The following is a 22187-nucleotide window of genomic DNA, read 5'->3' as shown; positions in this document are numbered from 1 at the left end:
ACCTACGATAGAAACCTGCATGTCCAAGAAACGATCGAACATCCCTCACACTTGTGGGGAGGGGTAAGTGACGCACAAGATCTATTTTAGACTTATCAACCTCAATTCCTCTAGATGAAACAATATGGCCTAAGACAATGCCTTGCGTGACCATAAAATGATATTTTTCCCAATTCAAAACCAAGTTAGTTTCTTCACAACGTTTGAGCACAAGTTCAACATTTTCTAAACAAGTTTCGAAATCTTCACCATAGACAGAAAAATCATCCATGAAAACTTCAATTTTAGAACCAATATACTCAGAGAAAATGTGATACATACAAGGTTGAAACGTACCTGGGGCGTTGCATAAACCAAAAGGGATGCGACGATAACAAACGTACCAAAAGGGCATGTGAACGTATTCTTCTCTTGATCTTCTTCCGCAACACTTATTTGGTTGTATCCACTATATCCATCAAGGAAACAATAGAAAGAGTAACCAGCTAACCTCTCAAGCATTTGATCAATGAATGGCAATGGCATATGGTCCTTCCTTGTTGTCGCATTGAGCTTCCTATAGTCAATACATACTCTATGACCGGTCACTGTCCTTTGAGGCACCAACTCATTTTCTTTGTTCTTCACCACCGTGATGCCTAACTTCTTTGGCACAACTTGAATGGGAGAGATCCACCTACTATCCGAGATGGGGTAGATCACGCCACAATCATGCAACTTAGTGATTTCATCCTTTACAACTTGCATCATTGGTGGGTGAAGGCGTCTCTGACCTTCCTTAGTTGGTTTGGCACCATCTTCTAGCAATATTCGATGCACACACATGGTAGGACTGATTCCTTTGATGTCGGCTAGGGTCCATCCTATTGTCGTCTTGTGTCTCTTCAACACTTCAATCAATCTCTCTTCTTGCTCCTCATTTAGTGCAGAGGAAATGATCACGGGCAATGTATCCTCTTCTCCTAAAAACGCATACTTCAAGTGGTCCGAAAGAACCTTAAGATCAAGCTTCGGAGCTTGCACCACAGAAGGAAGATTCTTGTTAGTAGTTAAGAGAATTGGACTAGGAGAGACAAAGCTTACCTCACGTGCAACCTCAAGAGAGGTCACGTTCTCATGAATGAAAGATGGCACGGCATTGTTAGCTTCTAACTCCAAAATGTTAGAACCATCACTTGTAAATCCGGCCCCTTGGGCAATGGTGAGTGCCAACTCGTCATGTGCCAAGGTATCTAAATAGTTATCTGCAAGGAAATCAAGAATGTCAACTGAAAAACAATCACTTAACTCCGAAAGAGGATACCTCATAGCTTCAAAGATGTTAAAGCTAATCACTTCACCATCGAACTCAAAGGTGAGTGATCCACTAAACACATCAATTTTTGTTCGTGCAGTCCTCATGAAGGGGCGGCCCAACAAGATAGGGACCTCCTTGTCATATGCCTCAGTTGGTTCCATGTCTATGACATAGAAGTCGGCAGGAAAGATCAAGCTCGAAACCTGCACAAGAGCATCTTCAACATAGCCCAAAGGGACTTTGTTGGAACAATCAGCCAATCGAATCACAACATTGTCACGTTTCAAATCACCTAGACCTAGGTCCTCATAGATATAATACGGCATTACATTAATAGATGCACCTAAGTCTAGCATTATCTTCTCAAATGTCATGTTTCCGATTGTACAAGGGATAGAAAAACTCCCTGGATCCTTAAGTTTTGGTGGTAGCTTCCTTTAGAGCACGGCAAAAACTGTCTCACTCATTATGACAACCTCCTTCTCTCGAGTCATCTTCTTATTGGTGCACAATTCTTTCAAAAACTTAGCATACCTAGGATTCTGTTGTATGCATTCAATAAGAGGCATGTTCACTTCCACCTTCTTGAAGATGTCGAGCATGGCTTGATCAGAGTCATCCTTCTTTTGCTTTGCAAATCTACTAGGGAAGGGAACACGAGGAAGATCATTAGTGGAAACCAAACCACTAGAGTTAGGATCCTTACCTTTGTCATGCACGACATGATCTCCTTGTGGTAGAGGCACGGCATCATTGGCCTTAGAGGAGGCAGGGTCCTTCTCTAAGTCTTTGACATTGAAACTCTCGGCCTCCTTTCCTTTAGAAGGCACGGCCTTCTTGTGTTGCTGCAATGGAGCATCTAAGATCCTCCCACTTCTTGTCATCATAGCCTTCAGGTTAGGATTAGGCTCAGTTTAGCTCGGCAGCTTTCCTCCTTCATGGATCTTGCCCATGAAATCGATCACTTGTCCCATCTGCTTCTTAAGCTCGGTTATGTCCTTAAAATGAGCTTGTTGACTCGTAACTAAAGCTTGAGTAGCAGAGTTTAGATGTTGTTGCCCTTGAGCAAGAGACTTCAAAAGTTCATCATAGTTAGGTGAAGATGCGTTATTTGAACCATGAACATTAGAGTTAAAGGGAGCAGAACCTTGAGGTACCTGAGGCCTCACAAACAAACCTGAAGGACGAGGTCCTTGACCTTGAGCATTGGATGGTTGAGCATTGTTGCTCTAACGAAAATTTGGATGATCTCTAAGTCCAGGGTTGTATGTGTTCGAGTATGGATCGTACCTAGGACTTTGTTGTCCCATAAAGTTCAACTCTTCTTCAGTCATTGCACCATTTGGGCAATTGTCAGTCGTGTGATCTTTGAAAGAACAAATACCACATGCTTGATTATTGATGCTCGAACCATTGAATGCCTTGACTAGAACGTCAAGCTTCCTTTCTAAAGTAGCCATTTGATTCCTTGCATCAACATCATACACCCCACGGCTCTTGCTTCCTCTCTTCTCCTTAGAACTAAATTGGCGATTGTTGTCAGCCAAGTCATCAATCAAGGTGTAAGCTTCTTGACCGGTCTTGTTCATAAATGTGCAGCCACATACCGAGTCCACCATGCTCTTATTGGTGGTGTCGAGTCCTTCATAGAAGAATTGCACCAACTCATCCAACGAAATACCATGGTGAGGGCACTTCCTTTGTAGTTCCTGAAATTCCTCTCAAGCCTCATAGAGTGAATCACCATCCTTTTGAGTGAAGTTCTGAATCTCCCTCCTAAGTCTTTTCGTGAGTTGAGCAGGGAAGAATTGCTTCAAGAACCTCCTAGTCATTTCGTCCCATGTAGTGATGATTCCTGCATGCAAGGAATACAACCAACGTTTAGCATCATCCTTAAGGGTAAATGGAAACAAAAGCAACCTCAAGCCTTCTTGAGAAAGATGATGAATCGATTGGAGCTTGCAAATGTCCAAGAACTCCCTAAGGTGAACATTAGGGTCTTCCATTGAAGAGCCAGAGTACTTAGGCAGCTGCCCAAGCAATTGAACCGGAATGGAGAAGTTAGCTTCATCAGGTGGAGTGAAAGCAATGCATGAAGGTGATTCAGGGGTGGTGGGAATGAATGCATTCTTGAGTGCCATTGGAGCACCAATAGGAATTAAGTCACGGTCTGCAATTGTGTCTAAGTCTGAATTGAAGATGAAGGGGAAGGAAAGATCCTCCTCTTCTTCTGATCTAGGTGAAGAGTTTAAGATTGAATTGCTTGGAGATGTTTCGAAATTTAAAGGTCCACTTATGAAAGAGTTGTTTAAATCTCTAAGTGCTTGAATTCGATCCTTGAGCTCTTGTGTTCTCTTAGAAAATTCGGACATGCATAGTACCTGTTGTTCGAAAGTTAGAGTTAGTATTGAAGAATAGACAATGAACACATATAATTCGTGCCTTCCCTTAGTCATACACACGCACATTTATGGGGAAGGGCACGGCAACTATGTCAAGTTTACAAAGAGTTAGTTCTTTACGTTTACAAAAGTTCATACAATTCACAAGTTCTTTTTGCCATTTCAATGTTTGAACGATCGATTGATTCTAAGCTGTAAACCAAGGTGGACATGCGGCCTAAGTATGGATGCCTAGACACAAGTCTGAATCGTTGTTTCAGAAGGCCGGATAGCTATTTCAGAGATAGTGAACATGGTAGGACTCATTTGTTGAACTACGGAGGGCAAGCTCTCTATCGACTCCATCACCGAGATGTATGTCAGTCATTAGTTCTCTGAGATCCAATTTTGGTCCCATGCACCAGGGTAATGAAATAGCGTGCCCCTTACTCAGCTAGAAACAAACTTAGGTGTTAGACAAATCTCCAAGTGTTAATAAAAGCCGCCCTCAACCTCATGCAAACACTTTGGAAGAAAACATGAGGGGTTAAGGCTAATATTAACAAAAGGGACTTTACCTATTCCGTTCGATTTACAACCTACAACAATCATTCACTCAATCATCAAAGAAACATCCTATGATAAAATTACTATATGTTACAAGAAAATAAGATAAGAATATACAAATGTACAATATAAACAATGAATTCGACATTAAAAGATTTGGGATCCAACTTTATGGATCCCCGGCAACGGCGCCATTTGATGATTGCTCGATTACTCGACATCAATATTTAACCATGTAAGCATCGTAAGTAGTATAAAGCAAGAGGGTATCGTTCACAAACCGGCGATCCAGCCAGGGCTTAGGATCACATCAATTAACACGAATTCATAAAGATATAAGAAGTTGATATAGGTTTCGGTATCAAAGATAAAAACAGAAAATAAAACCTAAGCTAATATATACATGTGATCAACCAACCAACACATAAACAATCACCAAACAATTCACATAGAGAAATCGAAACAAGTCCTATGTCCATCTTAAGAATCATGCCGAGATTAGTTCATAAACAACTAAGGTTGGATCATGCAATCTAAGTTCCAAATCAGTAACCTATATGCATAGACACTTAACACATTCAAGTCTTGCCACTCGGCTTCATTGAAATCTAACATGTTCATCTTACCATACAATCCCAAAGCCATGCATATCGAATTCATTAAGTATGTCACCTACTTAACCCCCAATCATGCAATTTCGAAAATCATATAGAAAAGAATAAACATGTTCATAGCATAAGTCTTTAATCCAACAACCTAAATATCATGCTACAATCGTATACATAACACATAAGTGTCGAAATTGATCAAGAACAAGGCTCGGCAGAAACCAAAAACAGAAATTCCATAAAACCAAACACAATTTCGAATCCTTTATATAAATTGAATCCAGTAGCTATTTCATAGACAAAATTGAAACAAGATTACACTACTACACAAATCGCATGCTCATCTAAGAACAAGAATAAAACCAAAACCGAATTGAAACAAAGAGAGAATCATGGTTACACTTTATCAATCAATCGATCCTACAAGGTGTAGCCAAGACTTCTAGGGGAATGAAACCTCTTCTCAATCGTGCTTCAAGGCTATAGATAAAGGTGAATTCGGTTTTAGGATTTCTTGGAAGGATGAAGGATGAATTCGGCAGAGCTAGGCTTGTGTTTGTGTGTGAGGTTGATGATGCTCTGAATGGAGAGGCCGAGCCTCTATATATAGGAGTTTAGGAAGCCTCTTGCCGTCCTATAAGGAAGTAGAATCCAATTGGGAAGCTGAAATCCTCTTTGTTATGGATTTTGATTCATGTACTCCATATCCAACTTGATGTAGGAAACCAAATCCAATAGGGAAACATATATGGGCTGCACGGCAACATCCCATGTTCAACTAGGAATAGCTAGGCCGGCCTCTTCTTCTCCTTCTTTAACTCGAATATGATTTCCTTGTTCAACTAGGAATGCATCTCGGCATCTCTACTTCCTTTCCAAATATGATTTGTCTTTCCTGAAAAGAAATCGTCGATTAAGGAATAGGAAAGAATGAAAATAGGAAAGTAGAATCATAGTCGAGTAAGGAATCCTAGCTCAATAAGGATTTCTAACATTTAGCACAATTTCATCATCAATTCATCTAAAATCGAAATAGCTCTCCTTAGAATATACATATGACAAATATGAACCTAAAACAACTAAATAAGAAGTAACAAAGCATAAGAATAGAGCATATATACATTAAGAACGTCACACTTTGTGCTCCTATCAATATCAGCATTTTGTCTGATTACCAAGGAGCTGATGTATGAGAGTGTCTTGAATTTGGAACAGGTGAATAAGACGTGAGGCGGCGATGTGGAGTCTAGGGATGCTCGAGGAAAATGGAAGGCAATCAGTTTAGGTAGTGGGTCTACAAGACCGAAAAGTGGATCTTGGAAGAGGTCGAGGACCTATTACCAGACTCCAGCTAAAGTGGCATCTCCATCTGTTAGGGCTGCACATGTCAGACAGTTGTCATCAGTGAAGTGTTTCGTTTGCGGCGAAGTAGGTCACTATGCCTCAACTTGCTCAAAGCCAAGGAAGGTGGGATGTTTCAGGTGTGGGCAGGTGGGACATATGACTAGAGACTGCACCCAACCTCAGCAGGGTAGACAGGAACATCAGTAGAGAAAATTACATGCGGTCCAAGCTAGAGTGTTTGCGGTGGGTCAGTGGGACAAAAGAGTGGAAGTTACCTTACCTATTTTTGACTACCTTGCTATGGTACTGTTTTGATACGGGAGCATCACACTGTTTTATTGCTAGTTTGGCAGTGGAGGTGTTAGGTTTGATTCCTACATCTCTTGGAAGCTCTTTATGTGTCACTTCATCTCTTGGAGTGTCTCTCGAGCTTGAGACAATCTGCAAGGCTTGACCTATTATGATCGGAGGTAGAGAATTCTCTGCTTCCTTGATAGTGATCTCGGACCACACTTATGATGTGATCTTAGGAGTTGATTGGTTGAGGCCACAACATGCTTTGATTGATTGTTTTGACATGGTAGTGTTTTTCCATAGTCCCTGGGAGCCAATTTTTCGTTATCGTTGCCTCAAGTCAAATAATGCCATGAGAGCAGGAGTCTTGGCACATATGGAGTCTATGGATAAGGAAGTAGTTATTACAGACATTGTTGTGGTGTCCAAGTATAGTGAGGTGTTTAGAAGATACCGGGTTTACCTCCTCGGAGAGTTGTTGATTTCTTCATTGATGTTGTACCCGGTACATCACCTGTGTCAAATGCACCTTATAGGTTGGGGCAGAATGAACTTAAGGAGTTGAAGGTGTAGATAGATGGGTTATTGGATCAAGGGTTCATTAGACCTAGTGTCTCACCTTGGGGTGCGCCGGTGTTGTTCGTGAAAAAGAAGGACAGTTCACTGCGGTTGTGCGTGGACTATAGGGAATGGAACAAGGTGACCATCAAGAATAGGTATCCTCTGCCTAGGATTGATGACTTGTTCGATCAGCTTAGAGAGGTTACATTATTCTCTAAGATTTATTTGAGATCCGATTACCATTAACTCATGGTGAAGGAGGAGGATATCTCTAAGACGGTTTTCAAGACCACGTATGAACACTATGAGTTTGTTGTCATGCCCTTTGGTCTGACAAATGCACCTGCCGTTTTTATGAGTTTGATGAACCAAATCTTTAGCCAATACTTGGATGAGTTCGTAATAGTGTTTGTGGATGACATCCTGATATACTCCAAGTCCCAAGAGGAGCATGTGGTACACCTGAATATTGTGCTGCAAACTCTAATGGAAGCAAGATTGTAAGCCAAGCTTGAGAAGTGTGAGTTTTGGAAGGAAGAAGTTAAGTTCCTTGGTCATGTGGTCTCGAAGAACGGTGTGTTAGTGGACCCATCAAAGGTGGAGGCAGTGAAGAGTTGGAGTCGTCCAAAGACTCCTACAGAGATTCGTAGTTTCATTGGGTTGGCAGGTTACTACCGGAGATTCATTGAAGGGTTTTCTAGTATTGTTTCACCTTTGACCAAGTTGAACAAGAAGGATGTTCAGTTTGTGTGGACAGAAACATGTGAGGAGGCCTTCAATAAACTAAAGACTATATTGACTATGGCTCCAGTGTTGACAATTCCCACTAGTGGGGGTGGTTATGTCATTTATAGCGATGCTTCACATCAAGGCTTAGGGTGTGTGTTGATGCAGCATGGAGGCGTGGTTGCTTATGGCTCTAGACAGTTAAAGGTTCATGAGAAGAACTACCCCACTCACGATCTAGAGCTTGCTGAAGTTGTTTTTGCCTTAAAGATTTGGAGGCATTACTTGTATGGTGAGAAAATTTCAACTCTTTTCTGATCATAAGAGTTTGAAGTATCTATTCTCACAGAAGGAGTTGAACATGAGGTAGAGGAGATGGATGGAACTCCTTAAGGATTATGACTTCACTTTGGAGTATCATCCTGCAAAGGCAAATGTGGTTGCAGATGCCTTGAGTAGGAAAACTAGGGGTATGATAGCTTCTCTCATGGTTCAAGAATGGCTTATGCTTGAGACTGCATCTGAGTTTGATCTTGTGCAATCAAGAGGAGAACCAATAGTCTTTCTTGATAGTGTCTCAATACAACATACACTAATTTCAAGGATTATTCAAGGTTAGACACAAGATAGATTCTCACGAGCTAAGTTGGCATATCTTGTGGTAGATTCGCTTGATGAATGTCCATCAGAGTGGAGAATTGGATCCAATGGGGGTTTGAGATTTGGGACAAGATTGTGTGTTCCAGATTGTACAAATCTCAAGGAGGAGGTTTTTCGTGCAACACACCGATCTCGTTATACAGTGCACCCATCGAGCACCAAGATGTATAAAAACCCCCGTAGGCAATTCTGGTGGAATGAGATGAAGAAAGACGTGGCAGAGTTCGTATCAAAGTGCCTTACTTGTCAGCAAGTGAAGGCATAGCATCAACGACCCGCTGGCATGTTGAAGTCATTGCCTATTCTTCTTTGGAAGTGGGAGCCATTGCCTAAGTCTAGGAAGGGTCACGATGCAATACGGGTCATTGTTGATCGATTGACAAAGTCTGCACACTTCCTTCCGTTATCGATGAAGTACTCAATGGATGTGTTATGGAAGTTATGTGGATGAGATAGTGAGACTTCATGGGGCACCTGTTTCTATGTTTTTGATCGAGATGCACGTTTCACTTTGAAGTTCTTGGGTAGTTTACCCTTTACAGAAGGCATTGGGTATTACCTTAGACATGAGTACATCATTTCATCCTCATGATAGCCGAAAATTTAATTTTCAAAATCTGAAAATCTAAATGCATTTTGAAATGCTAATACTCAAAAGAAAAACCCGAGAGGTAGAAAGCAATTTTTTTACCTTGATTGGACGAAATTCGCAAAATAAGCTAGAAAATCATTTGAAACATAATAGGGGTTGAATCTTATATGAAAAGAAAGTCTATAACATAAAGACGATAATGATATAAGTTATATCACCGATTATTGCTGGAGTTGGCCTCGGTAATAGAAAATGTGGTGGTCACTAAGTAGGAGATGCTCTCTCTCTCTCTCTCTCTCTCTTCGCTTGTGTTCTCACAGGAAAAAAAGGGCGGGAAGAATCCAATTATAGTAGGTCATGTGCAAATGACAGAATTCTCCCAACATGATAATACATATAACTTTCTCATTATTATTTTATTGAGTTGACTGTTTGCGCCTAGACCCTTATATTGTCAGCCTCTCCAATTATACTAAGTCCTAAAAATAACATATAACTCTGGATAATGTTAGGTGACTTCTCTAACCACATCTCAAATACAAATGTTCCTAGATAAAATATTCATGCTGTAAATGTTCATGTAATGTTGGAATGCCCGAAAAATGGTCAAGTTTCTACTATATATCCTTGGTCATGGTGAGTTCAGTAGTGCTCACACCCATAGTGGAGATTTACCATTGATTTCGGATCCTCCCTAGAAGAGGGGGAGACAATGAGGTTCCACGGACAAACAACCCAGGAAATGGACTCGGGTTTAGGCACAACCCAATCTACTTATCATTGATTCAAATAATTTGAGTTTTGAAATTGTCTCTAATTATAACAATGTCCAAAAATCAACTTTGAATATTCTATGGGACGCTTCATAATCATTGTTGATGTCAAAGACAAAGAAATCTCACTGAACCTGTCAAGTGTTGAAGATATAATGGATAGACTTTTGTGCCTATCAACGCTCAAGAAATAATTAAAGAAGACATGGAACCACACTATTGTTGAATGCCAACGCACGGTAGATTTGCCAAAATAGAAGGAAGCAATTCAGGCGAAAATTTAACTCACTAAATAAATCTCCTCAGGGAACAATCAGCAAGCCCCGGTTTTAAACACTAGATGGTTCTAACCTTCGTTCTCTGTTGTTGCTTGGCGTGCCAGTACCTTTGAGTTAGGTACAACTCTTGCTTATTGATGATGATTGCACTCACGTACTGTCTTCTTCTCGAACGATTGTTCCGCAGTTGCTGATAAACCGCTGAAGTTCGAATGACCTATACACAACCGGAGTTGCTAGGTACCTTTCACTCCACCTCAGTAGTAGATGGCCGGTCTTACTTTAGACCGCTTGGGGAAAAGCAGAGTTTATAATGTGTCGTTGATAGCGGGACTCTCTTGATGTAGGGAATTGCTGACTAGTGCAGACTTTTGTGTTTGCTAGAAGCTAGGCTAGCGACTCGATGGACTTGACTCTAGTTGCCGAAGTTAATCGGACTTGTTGCTACATGCAGCGCGAGGCGTACATCTGGGTAGCTCCGCTCCGATGGGAGACTTGGTTGCGGAAGCTAATCAGACTTTTGCTCCGTGGAGAGACTTGACTATGCGGTTGCGCGATAGTTTGTTTGACGTTGTGTGTGTTATCTTGCACATTCGACCCCTTTATATAGAGAACACAAATCGTTCTTTCTTGCGGATCAAGTCTTGAGAACCTCCTAGTTGATTTGGATTTACCTTCCTTATTCAACTCAGATTCTATACAGCATCAGTCCCCGAAATATATTCCAATAAGGAATGTAATCTTGCTCTTCAATAGATTTTCCCCAAATAACTGGTCAACGAGCCTAAAAAATTTAGATAATACCGGAGTATTATTTTAGGCCCAAACACTTTAGTTCAGATTAAATCTTTTCCCTCATTCTTCCATATATCTTTAATTTCCATATTAAGAGACATTCACAGCTATCGTAAATGAAAAGATTGCACGCATGTGCGAACGCGGCCTTTTCGTATGAGCATCGTGCGTGCATGAAGGCTAATAAAAATAAATGAATTACATGAAATCAAGAAATCCCTACACTATCAGGTTGTATATACACTATCCGTGCACCGGCTCGTTCTCGTTAGTCGTAACCTATGGTGAAAAAATAATTTACATAATTCGTGACAAGAAAACCCCCACAAATTAGAACTCGTGACAAACAAAACGCAAAAAGAAAGGATAGTTGTATTAAGCCGTTCCCTTAATAACTGAAACAAACCCAGTTCCCACTTGTTTTCCCAGTTCAACTTCACTTCTGTCTCAATCCACATTCCCCCCACTCGAACAATCTCAATCTCTTCTCGAGTAAAACCCCCAACATTCTCACGATGGACGACCACCAATCCAATTACATGGACGAAGACGAGGAAGATGACGACCTATCCAAACCCCCCTCCACCTCCACCTCCACCACCCCCGCATCCGAGCCCACGGCGGTAACAGACCCCGAGCCCATCACAACAGAACCCATTATCAGTCCTCCTCCGCCACCACCCACCACCACCGACCTTCTCAACGGCAACAAAACCGAGACCGAAGCCTCCGAAGATCTATCAGAGTCCCTCAAATCCCAAGAAAACGACGCCGACGTCGAAATCGAAGACGACAACGACGACGGCGAAGAAGAAGACCCGCATCCCAAGAAGCAGAAGCATCTCTCCCTTCTCACCCCCACCGCCGCGCCGCCTTTCCCGGACCCGGCCCAGCTACCGCAACCCGCACCAGAATCCAACGGCGCCATCCTCCTACCGGCGCAGCCCAAGAAGTCGAAGAAGAAAAACAACAATGTGTGGGTCACCAAGTCGACCCGGAAAGGGAAGAAGAAGACCAAGCCCAACACCGCCACCACCAACAACAACATCCCCGGAGAGGACAAGGTCCTCGTCACTCCGGTCACCAGGTTCCCTGACAAGAACGACGACTCGCCGGAGATAACCATCTGCCTGTCCAAGGTCTTCAAGGCCGAGAAGGTCGAGGTCAGCGAGGACCGGATGAGTGCCGGCAGCACTAAAGGGTATAGAATGGTGAGGGCCACTAGAGGGGTTGTGGAAGGTGCTTGGTACTTTGAGATTAAGGTAGTGAGCTTGGGAGAGACAGGGTACACGAGGCTCGGGTGGTCCAATGAGAAAGGGGACCTTCAGGCGCCGGTTGGGTATGATGGGAATAGTTTTGGGTATAGGGACATTGATGGGAGTAAGGTGCATAAGGCATTGAGGGAGAAGTATGGGGAGGAAGGGTACAAGGAAGGTGATGTCGTAGGGTGTTATATAAACTTACCTAATGGGGGGTCTTATGCCCCCAAACCTCCGCATTTAGTTTGGTACAAGGGGCAGAGGTATGCTACCGCAACTGAATCCAAGGACGATGCTGTCAAAGTAGTGCCTGGTGAGTGCAATTTCTTTAAGTGATCAAACTTTTCGTTTATGTCGAGTTTTTAGTTTTATTCTTGCATAGACATTCTGTTGTGAATATGCTTGTACATTCCTGTAGATATCTCGGTTTTAGTTTTATAGTGGAGCATTTGTTTAGTTATCAATATGGTTGTAGATTATAATAGATAGGGCACTCTTTTTGTGATCTTGATTGCTGGCACCATAACAGAGTTGTACTAAATCGTAGTATTATGTTGCATTTGCTACTTATACTATCATGATTCATGAGTATCATATATACCTTACTTTGTTGACACATTCGCCTGTAGACTTGGTAGAATTTGGGTTAATTATACTCCGAGGCTACAGTGAAGTAAAGAGAGAAAGTGATCTTACTGCAGTTTAACATTGTTATCTTCCTCACAAGCGGAAGAAGTATTGAGTCAATAATCAGTCATTAGTCTAAATATTTTGGACACTTGAGCAGTGGCGGATCTAGGATTGAAATGCCATTAGGGCTAAATTTATGCGAAGTGTAAAATTACTTTTATTTACGCGAAGCGTAATGTTTTTTCTCCTTATATTAGGTATGTCGATATTTGTCATCAGAATGAAGTTATTTCAAATTAATCTCTACACACCTCTGTTTCATCTTTCATTATGTATCTATCTCGTCTGATGTTAATTAATAAACTTCAGTACTTTGATTCTAATTTCCAAATAGGCAAATAAAATACTCAATCTCTTATCATAGTCACCAGCCATTCTGTAACCGACAATACATACTAACACCTAATTTCGATTCTAAATTTCCAATCATTCTATATTAATACTTTAACCAACAAACTCATATACCAAAAATCCCAAATCATTCCAAATCAAATCAATCATTCCATAAGCTAAAATTTGATTCAATTTTGAAAGAGATTGGAGGAAAAGACTAACCTGTGGACTGGTCCAGAACTTCAGCGGCGCGCACGGGAAAGTGGAGAACGGCGACGGGCAATGGTGAGTGGTGAGTGATGACATGCAGGCTTGAACGAGAACTCGAGAAGATGATTAGAAGAAGAGGCTGAAGAGCAGATCAGCAGAAGCAGACGAGAAAGTCTTCAGAGATTGAAAGAAGAAGACGCGAATGTGTGAGAGACAGAGAGAGGCCCGTGCTGATGTTTTAATTTTTTTTTTAATAGAGAGTTGGATTTTTTTTTCTGGGCTTCATTTTCACTTGGGCTCCAGCCCAGTCAAGCCAGGGCTGGATCCGCCCCTGCACTTGAGTTCTCGTTCTCTCTTTCTTCCCCAATAGTTTCTTAGTACTCCTTTACATGAGATTGAAACGAGGTATAAACAAATTATGTCAATCGACAAATTTGGGATCATTAAAATGAGAATTGTCCATTGCAGAATTGCTTTGGTCTGCATTGCATGAGTCTACCCTCTTTTGCCATGGAACATTGGACTAGTGGCTAGGTACTAGGTACTGAGAGAGGCCATTATATGTAATGAAACTCACATTAGATACTCACAAGTCACGCAGACATTGTTAGTTGAATGTCATATTTAATAACAATGATTAGAGTAGTGAGCGATACACTGCAACAAATCAAATTTTTGTTTGTGTCAGGAAAGATAGCTGGACCTGTGTTTATCAGTTGATTCAGACCTCCCTATCAACCGTTGTGTATTAACTCATTGCTTGTTCTATATAGTGTGCAAAAGGTCCTATATAGTGAGTAAAAATAATTGCTTTTTGATCTAAGTGCGAAGTTGGTTATGGTTTTTTAATACTTGAATAATGCTTCCCATCTTCCCCAAAACTCCACCAATTACAACACCCATCCTACTTGTTTTGTGTTTAATAAACTCATTACAAACTCTTTATTGTGTAATTTATTTGAAGACAACATGTATGTTTAATCTGGGGTCAGCTTTGACTTTCTGATATTGTTGCTTCTTCCACCAACCTGCTACTTCGATGCTTTATGAAAATCACTTGTTTAGAATTCAACTGCAAAAATTATCCTATTTTCATAAAGTTGAATTACTGATAAATATATGTTTCATTAAATCTTAACCCTTGGTGTGACGATTGGTTTGTTGTACAGGAAGTGAGATATCTTTTTTCAAAAATGGGATATGCCAAGGTGTTGCTTATAAAGATTTATATGGTGGTCGTTACTATCCTGCTGCTTCAATGTATACTCTTCCCCATCAACCAAATTGTGTGGTCAAGTTCAACTTTGGTCCTGATTTTGAATTCTTTCCAGAAGACTTCAATGACTGTCCAGTGCCAAAACCCATGGTTGAAGTTCCTTATCATGGATTTAAAAACCGTGCTGAAAATGGAGTATCTGACGAGAAGAACAATTAGCCAGAAAGCAGCACCTTACAACCAGAATCTAAAGCAGAATCTTTTTCGTGGATTCAGGAGATGGCAATGCGTGCAGAATTCATTTGTAATCTTAATTGTTGCTAAAGTTATAACATGAAAACCACTGTATTCTTGACATTTATCTGACAAACGGTGCTTGAAAAATATTAATTGATATTCCATAAGCCTGATTTTCTGATTACTGTTGGTATTATCGATATTACTGCTGCGTACTGCTTGTGCATTTATCGCATGTGAGTTCGTTATAAGCTCTGCTAATTTGTTAAATTCTGAGTCTTTTGCATCGGTCGAATGGATGCACTTCTTTCTAGATTCTTATAAGCTATAAACCATTTATGATTTGGAAATTTATGCCTATTTTCTATCTGTTTACACTTCTATGATCTTTCAACGTTTGTCTTTTGCAGCACCTTAGCAAGCCTCATCTCTGCTCTGTTCTGGAATTGGATTGGTTACGGTGGGTCATTGATCCTTGTAAGTTGGCAGGAGATGGGATACTGAAATGCTAATGTTCTTTTCCTGGGACCTAAACTCGAAGGTCTCTTTCTCTCTCTTGCTCTCTCTTGCTCTCTAAGTTCTGTTTTGTTATGGTGAAAAAATTTCGAACAAATTTGATGATGCTAAATGTGGGGAAATTATAACTTTCTCATTACTTCTGCTGCATCTTATGGGTTCATGTTATATTGTGTTGCTGATGAATGGAAAAGGGCATAGATCCGTTTAGCAAATTCATGTCTTTAATCATTTGAATATTTGATCCATAAAAATTGGTGGTTTATTTTTGTGGAAACTCAAGTGCAGGGGTATATCTTGTTGAGCACTGAGTATCATGTAGGCCATGAAGCCTTAAGCATCAAGTCATAGGAACTTAATAATGGTTGGCTATGGTAACCTAAACTAACTTAGGTCTTAGATCATAAGTTGGCTTATAAACCTAAATTGATTGTATACAATTTGTAACGCCATGTAGCCTCAAGTAAAGTCTTAAGATCAAAACTCACAGAATAATTGATGCCATTTTAGGAACCCCGAGTTCTAAGTTGGGGATATATTTGGTCTTGATAGCTGTCAACACTAGTTTCCTTCTACTAGTGTTGAAGAGCTCCCAAAATTGACTTGATAGCTGTCAACAGTTCTTGGCAAATTTTAATTGATTGGCTCTAGCAGTTTTAGCTGAGAAGAATCAAGTGCCATGTGGGTACTTTTAACTGTGTCAGAGCTATGTGGCCAGTCGACAGAAGTAAAAGTTGAGTAGACTGTCTCTTTCTATGTAGGAAATTGCTATACTACCTGCTAAATTTACCCTGATTTATCTAGGGTCTACTATCATTATGACACCATTAATGATTGCAGCTCTGTTGCCAAAACTTTCTTCTATTAAGATTTTGGTTAGACAATTAAATTTCTTGATTTGCGATTGTGCTCTGACTTGCTCACTTCAGTCTCTCTCAACTCATATTCTGTATCATCAGAGATCAGAATATTCCAAGGGAAATACATGATCAAAAGTGTTTCTGGACTTCCAGGTAATACGAAATAATATAAAGCAAGTAAAACACGAGGATTTCAGTGTCTGTTTCTACTGCAATGGAGAGTTGAGACCTTCTTGGAAGGACAAGGGATGGAGAGGTTGATGTCTCTTGGAAGGGAAAAGAGGTCCATCTTTCCTGAATGAGGGTCGCTTCCTGAGATGCTTTATAGTTTGCTTGGCATAACATGCTCGGAAAAGAGGTGAAGCTCTCTCTTTGAGCTTGAGGATGATGATGAAAATAAGTCTGAAAGATACAACTACAGCAATGACAGCAGCCAAATCCCACCACTTTGATTGATCTGGTTGAATACCCAGCAGAGTTACGAGTATAAATTCGCCTTTTATCTTTGCGCCATTGGGATAAAGAGATTCAAACTCACGGCCAATCAATCCGTTCTTGTATTCTCCCTGCATACACAGTATCATTTAAATCATTTCCCTGTTTTGGTAATGCTTTTTTTGGTCTGAACTGTTTTGGTAATGCTTGATATTCAACTTAGTAGTCTACTGAATCCAAAGGTTCTCAAGCTTATATCATTTCATTGCTCCTTAGTGTAAGTCTAGCACCAGCTGTTAAACTTTTATTAGATAATTCAAGTTACCAAGATGTGGAAATATGAAATATTATTGCTTTGTACCTGCAGTGCCCAGGCAGCATAGTTCATGTATGAGACTGGGTAACGCCAAACTGGTTTGGGAATGTCAGGCATGAAGCGGAAGAATCCGGCAGTCATCATCATGATTCCCTGAATGAAACATGGTAATTGATGACAGTTAGAGCTCCAATTGTGCTTTATGAAGTTGCAAAAAAAAAAAAGTAAGCTATGAATTCTGATGTGTCCTGACCAGGTATCCTGCTCCAATTATTACTCCCATCAAGTAGTTTGGAACAAGAGAAGCTATGATCATCATGGCACTTTCTACCGCTGCAATGGCGCTGATAAGATCAAGGCACATGAACACATACTCAGACAAATGAGTATCCTTTTCCACCATGTAGTAAGTTATGGTCGCAGATGCGATTGACATCAAAGCCAAGAATGGGAAAGAAGCGATGAAATTTGACAGAGTAAAGACGGCAACTCCATAATGCCCGTTGTGCCTCTCTCTATGAAACACCTGTTTGAAGTACAAAAGCAGAAAATGGAGTCACCAAATGTAAGTTTGAATCCTCATCTCTATTACAAAATCGTATTTAGAAATTCTTTTTACCTTCATTTCTTCAAGGAAGGATGGGAAGCCTCCAATGGACATGAAAGTCATGAAACCAGAAATAAACCCAGCACAGGCTCCTCTTGCAAATATTGAAGTGTAACTTGTTCCCATGTCGTAGAAAATTGTACCAACGCATAGAGATAAAAGTATATAGACGATGATTCTCACCCAGTAATACCCCATGTCCCTAGACATGTTGAGGAATGATCTCTGTGTCAATACTGAAAGTTGTTTCCACCATTTTGCTTGGCTCCCACCCCTATTTTCTACCTCAAGTCCTTCCTGCCAAACAGAAATTTCGTTATAGTTCGTGGTCATACCTTTAAGAGTGCTAGCAGTAAAATAGTAAACATTAGGCTCTAGTTCTGCTTCTCTCCCTCACCATGGACGATATTTCTCGAATCCTGATTCTTGTGCATGTTGCATACTGCGAACGTCTGTACTTCTCAACTAGCATTGCTTTTATTGCTGCTGTAGCAAAGTCCATCAAAGGTTCAGTTGATTTTGGAACATCCTGTATTGCATACACCAAGAAAACAGAGTTTTGTATTATGATATGACCGGAACCAATTACCAAGTTGTTTAGCGTTTGTTTAACAGACAAAGGTGATGAACATGGCCAGACAGCCAAACCTGTTTACTATAGCAGCAAATAAGCAACAATAATAGTTTGAAGAAAAGGTTTGAGAAGAGCATACACGTATTTTGTGAGAGCTGTTCATTGTGACTTTGTCGAAGTCGGAATTAATACAACGAAGAAAGTGATCAGAAGGGTTTCTTCGACTCGGGCATGGAACTCCAGCTTTGGCAAAGAACTGTCAAATTTAAAGTGCATTATGAGATTGAGTTACACAATGCAGTGGTATGTATATAGGTATTTTTAAGCATGTTGTAAGTACCTCGACTGCCTTGTTTGCTTTACCAGAATAAACTGTTTGGCCATTAGAAAGCAGAACAAGATCATCAAAGAGAGCAAAGACTTCACTACTGGGCTGGTGAATCGAAGAGATGACAGTCCTGCCATCTTGAGCAAGATGTCTGAGAATTTGAACAACAAAGAAAGCCGCAGCACTGTCGAGGCCACTGGTAGGCTCGTCGAGAAACAACAGCCTTGGCATTGTGAGAATTTCAAGTGCAATGCTAAGCCTCTTCTTCTCTCCTCCACTTATCCCCCTCAAATGCCAGTTTCCGATGAGCCTGTGAGAGCATTCTTCCAGACCCATATCAGTAATTGTGGCGTCGACAATGTCATTGACCTCTTGTTTGGTGAGACTAGTTGGGAGCCTCAGATGAGCCGAGTATGTTATGCTTTCTCGCACTGTTAGAGTCCCCAACAGCACATTTTCTTGGGTCACATAAGCCTGAAATTGCAAATACATTAGCAAAATTGTCGAAGGGAACAATGAAACTTATGAAGGTAGAGTTGTTATGAACTTCACTTACAGCAACACCATAGTCGAGTCTCCTCTTCTTTCCATTAAGATGAACATTTCCAGTCATGACAACATTTCGTGCCAGTCTACCTACAAGATTTCCAGTTAATTTTTGACATGGGTCAGTTAATTTGTGGCATGGATCAGTTTCATTTTACTTTTACCACCGTCAATATAGATGAGATGAAATATGAGGTATCATAAAAGGGCAAAACTTGTGTCCCGGTGATGGGGTCGGCTAGAGGAAAATACGGAAAACATGAAGCAAGTGGTGCAACAACCCCCAAAAACCTAATGAATGAGATAAGAAGAAAACCACATTTTCACCATCCCCACCACTACGATATTTATCAATTGATTCATTTCTTAGTTCTACATAAGCAGACGTATTTCTTGATGATTGATGATGTCAATTACTCCTCAATATGATTATAGGAACAAAGAAACGAAATGCTCGATCTCAAACGAAAACCTCCAGTAACGTATATACTTTCAAATGCATGCAATGATCATATATAGAACCCTAATTAAACGGAGCTCTCTCTCTCTCTCTCTCTCTCTCTCTCTCTCTCTCTCTCTCTCTCTCTCTCTCTCTCGTTCTTGGTGCAAACAGGAGTAACATGCAGGTCTTTAATGGAGGCACTGCAAGAGAAAATAGAGATGGAGATAGGCGCAACAGAAAGTACATCAAGTCATGGGATCCAACGTACTGGAAGAGATTTCATAAGGGAGGTAGGTAGGCAGATTTGCTCAGTTTTCGTTTGTTGAATTCCATTGCACTCATCTATATATGTAAGAAATTAAAGGCAATTCCCTCATTTCCAACTAACTCAATCCCATATATAGAATAATACAAGTTCTGGTACTATCAGCTTCTTATATATGTACGTATATGACCGTGGTTGAGCTTAAATCATCAATAAACAATACAAAGTTCAAAAACCACTATCAAGTTGGAAAGCTACTAAATAAAGAGATGATATTAATTAGTGCATGGTTTAGCTAGGGTTACAAACATACAACATCTATTCTAGATCATTAATAATACTAAATTAACCTCTTTCAACTGGGTCTGTCAATAATCCCATGAACACACACTAATGATCTTCAACAGTTCAAAAACTCTTAATTAACAAAGCTTAATACCGATTCAAATGACTACCTACTGTTTTCTACAACCATTGAGTGTGATGTATTTTTCAATATTCATCACACTTTCTGATACTCTCCCACTCTGTGTGTGTGTGTATGAGAGAGAGAGAGAGAGAGAGAGAGAGAGAGATATAGACTGGCCTGCTAAAGCATCAAGAAGGGTTGTTTTCCCAGAGCCAGAAGGACCCATAATAGCCATGATTCTACCAGGCTCAGCAAAACCAGTGAGGCCATCGAGCAATCTTCTGGTGTGTCCTCCACCAGTGCTATTTCCAATCGGAAAGTTTGGAAGCACAACACTCACATCTTCCCACACCAAATACATCAAGCCATTCTTGCCACCTTCACCATCTCTCCTTACGCCACCGCCATCCAAATCTGAAGTTTCTGCTGGAGAACCAGCAGCTCGACCATGTTCCTCTAACTCCATAACTAGCTAGAATATAGCGAAGAGCTAATATTCTATATTGCACACTACACTACTATAGGTTGTTTTAAACTTGCAGATAAATAGGCCAGGCCAGCATAGTTGAGTCGTCCTTTTATGCCATAATATTACTGTCCGTGCTCATGGCATGGGGACATTAAAATTTAAATATGTAGAACTAATTGCATTTAAAGTGTGCTCCTAGTTTGGTAAGAGGGCCGGACTTACTGCGAAATTTGAAATGGGGCTTACATAAAATATACAACAAAATATTAGTCACTCCTCAAACTATCACAAGCTCGAAAATTTACTTTTTCAAGTTTCATTTTCAACTGATCACTCTTTATATTTTTCAAATTCAAACAATCTGGTCATTCTGTTATCTTTCTATCCAATTTGAGTGTTAAGTTGTTTTTTTGGGCAAAGAGAAATTAGATGGATTTAACACCCAAATTGGATGGAAAGATGATTGAAGGATAAGATTGCTCGAATTTGAAAAGTATAAGGAGTGATTAGTTGAAACTGGAACTTGAAAGAGTAAACTGTTGAGTTTGTAAAACTTTGAGGAGTGATCAATATTTTATCCTAATATAGAAAAGTTTTCAAATGCGGACGTCCGCACTGTGCGGATTCAGCGATTCCGGTGACCGGCAAAGCGCAACGACGGGGTGGATGGTGCCGGCTGTGCTCTCCCCTCCCGACGCTTCTATCCATGCTGGCCGGAGCTGCAGCGCCGGCCCATGGCAGCTGGGATCTCGAAATTTTCACACAGTGCCGAGAAACTTGAAGTTTCTATAAATTTTGAAATTCCGGTCGCCGTGGGCTGGCGCTCCAGCTTCGGCCGGTATAGACAGGAGCACCGGGAGAGTGGAGTACGGCCGACACCATTTCACCCCTTTGTCGCGTGCTGCCCGTCGCCGAATCGGCGAATCCGTACGGTGTGGACGTCCGCACCTGAAACGGCTTGTGTATATATATATATATATATATATATATATTTATTGTTTTAATTCTTCATTGAGAATTTGCTCTAAATTGGCGTCTTTATTAACTATATTTTGTGGTTTCTTGATAAGAAAGTATTAAAACCTCTGTTTTGAGATTGAACCAATTCATATGTTCTTCTCTTTTTATGATGGATATTTTCTAGTAGGAGCCACTGAGAATTGTATAGGTAATTAACAAGAAAAGAATTATGTGTGGGTTTCTTTTTTGACAAGAAGAAAAAATTACAACTTGAAACCCCTAACATAACTACTACCTACTCGATCAAAAAAAGAATTATGGGTGGGTTATAGTGTTTGATCATCACCTTTGGATGATTTTGTTTTTTAAAAAGTGAGTGTTAAAGACTATGATGGGTTTTGAACTCAAGACGTCTACTAACTTAGCCAAGAATAAGTAAACTCCCTCGTCAACTGAACAAAAGTGTTTAATGCATCTAAATTGATTTTAAATATATAAAATCTCATTTCAATGCCTTGTGCGATTGCACCAGTGGCACTCCCCATGGCCGGCCCTGTTTGGTAACTGATCATGACTTTGTGGTCGATACCGGTGATTAGTTACAATGGGAGGTGAATGAGTAATAAGTATGCAGAAACT

At 40.5% G+C, this 22187-nt stretch overlaps 2 protein-coding genes and 1 non-coding gene across 3 annotated transcripts; 2 read left to right on the top strand and 1 right to left on the bottom strand.

Moving 5' to 3' along the window:
* The first annotated feature begins 2974 nt into the window (after nt 1-2974).
* Nucleotides 2975-3081, top strand: LOC126789696 (small nucleolar RNA R71). The gene has a single exon (XR_007671609.1). It is a non-coding gene; the product is annotated as a small nucleolar RNA R71 (small nucleolar RNA).
* Nucleotides 3082-11272: 8191 nt separating this feature from the next.
* LOC126788622 (protein TRAUCO) lies at nt 11273-14999 on the top strand. The gene is made up of 2 exons (XM_050514632.1): nt 11273-12448; nt 14538-14999. The coding sequence occupies exons 1-2, from the start codon at nt 11392-11394 to the stop codon at nt 14801-14803; spliced, it is 1323 nt and encodes a 440-aa protein (XP_050370589.1). The 5' UTR covers nt 11273-11391; the 3' UTR covers nt 14804-14999.
* Nucleotides 15000-16403: 1404 nt separating this feature from the next.
* On the bottom strand, nt 16404-20585 carry LOC126787245 (ABC transporter G family member 15-like). Its single transcript, XM_050513161.1, has 9 exons — nt 20293-20585; nt 19005-19089; nt 18470-18931; nt 18269-18385; nt 17953-18084; nt 17568-17852; nt 17202-17474; nt 16994-17101; nt 16404-16763 (listed from the first exon to the last, which is right to left on the bottom strand). The coding sequence occupies exons 1-9, from the start codon at nt 20583-20585 to the stop codon at nt 16404-16406; spliced, it is 2115 nt and encodes a 704-aa protein (XP_050369118.1).
* Nucleotides 20586-22187: the final 1602 nt, after the last annotated feature.

The sequence above is a fragment of the Argentina anserina genome, chromosome 3, assembly GCF_933775445.1.
Source record: "Argentina anserina chromosome 3, drPotAnse1.1, whole genome shotgun sequence".
Classification (NCBI taxonomy): domain Eukaryota; kingdom Viridiplantae; phylum Streptophyta; class Magnoliopsida; order Rosales; family Rosaceae; genus Argentina; species Argentina anserina.
This window is presented reverse-complemented; position numbering and strand designations above follow the sequence as displayed.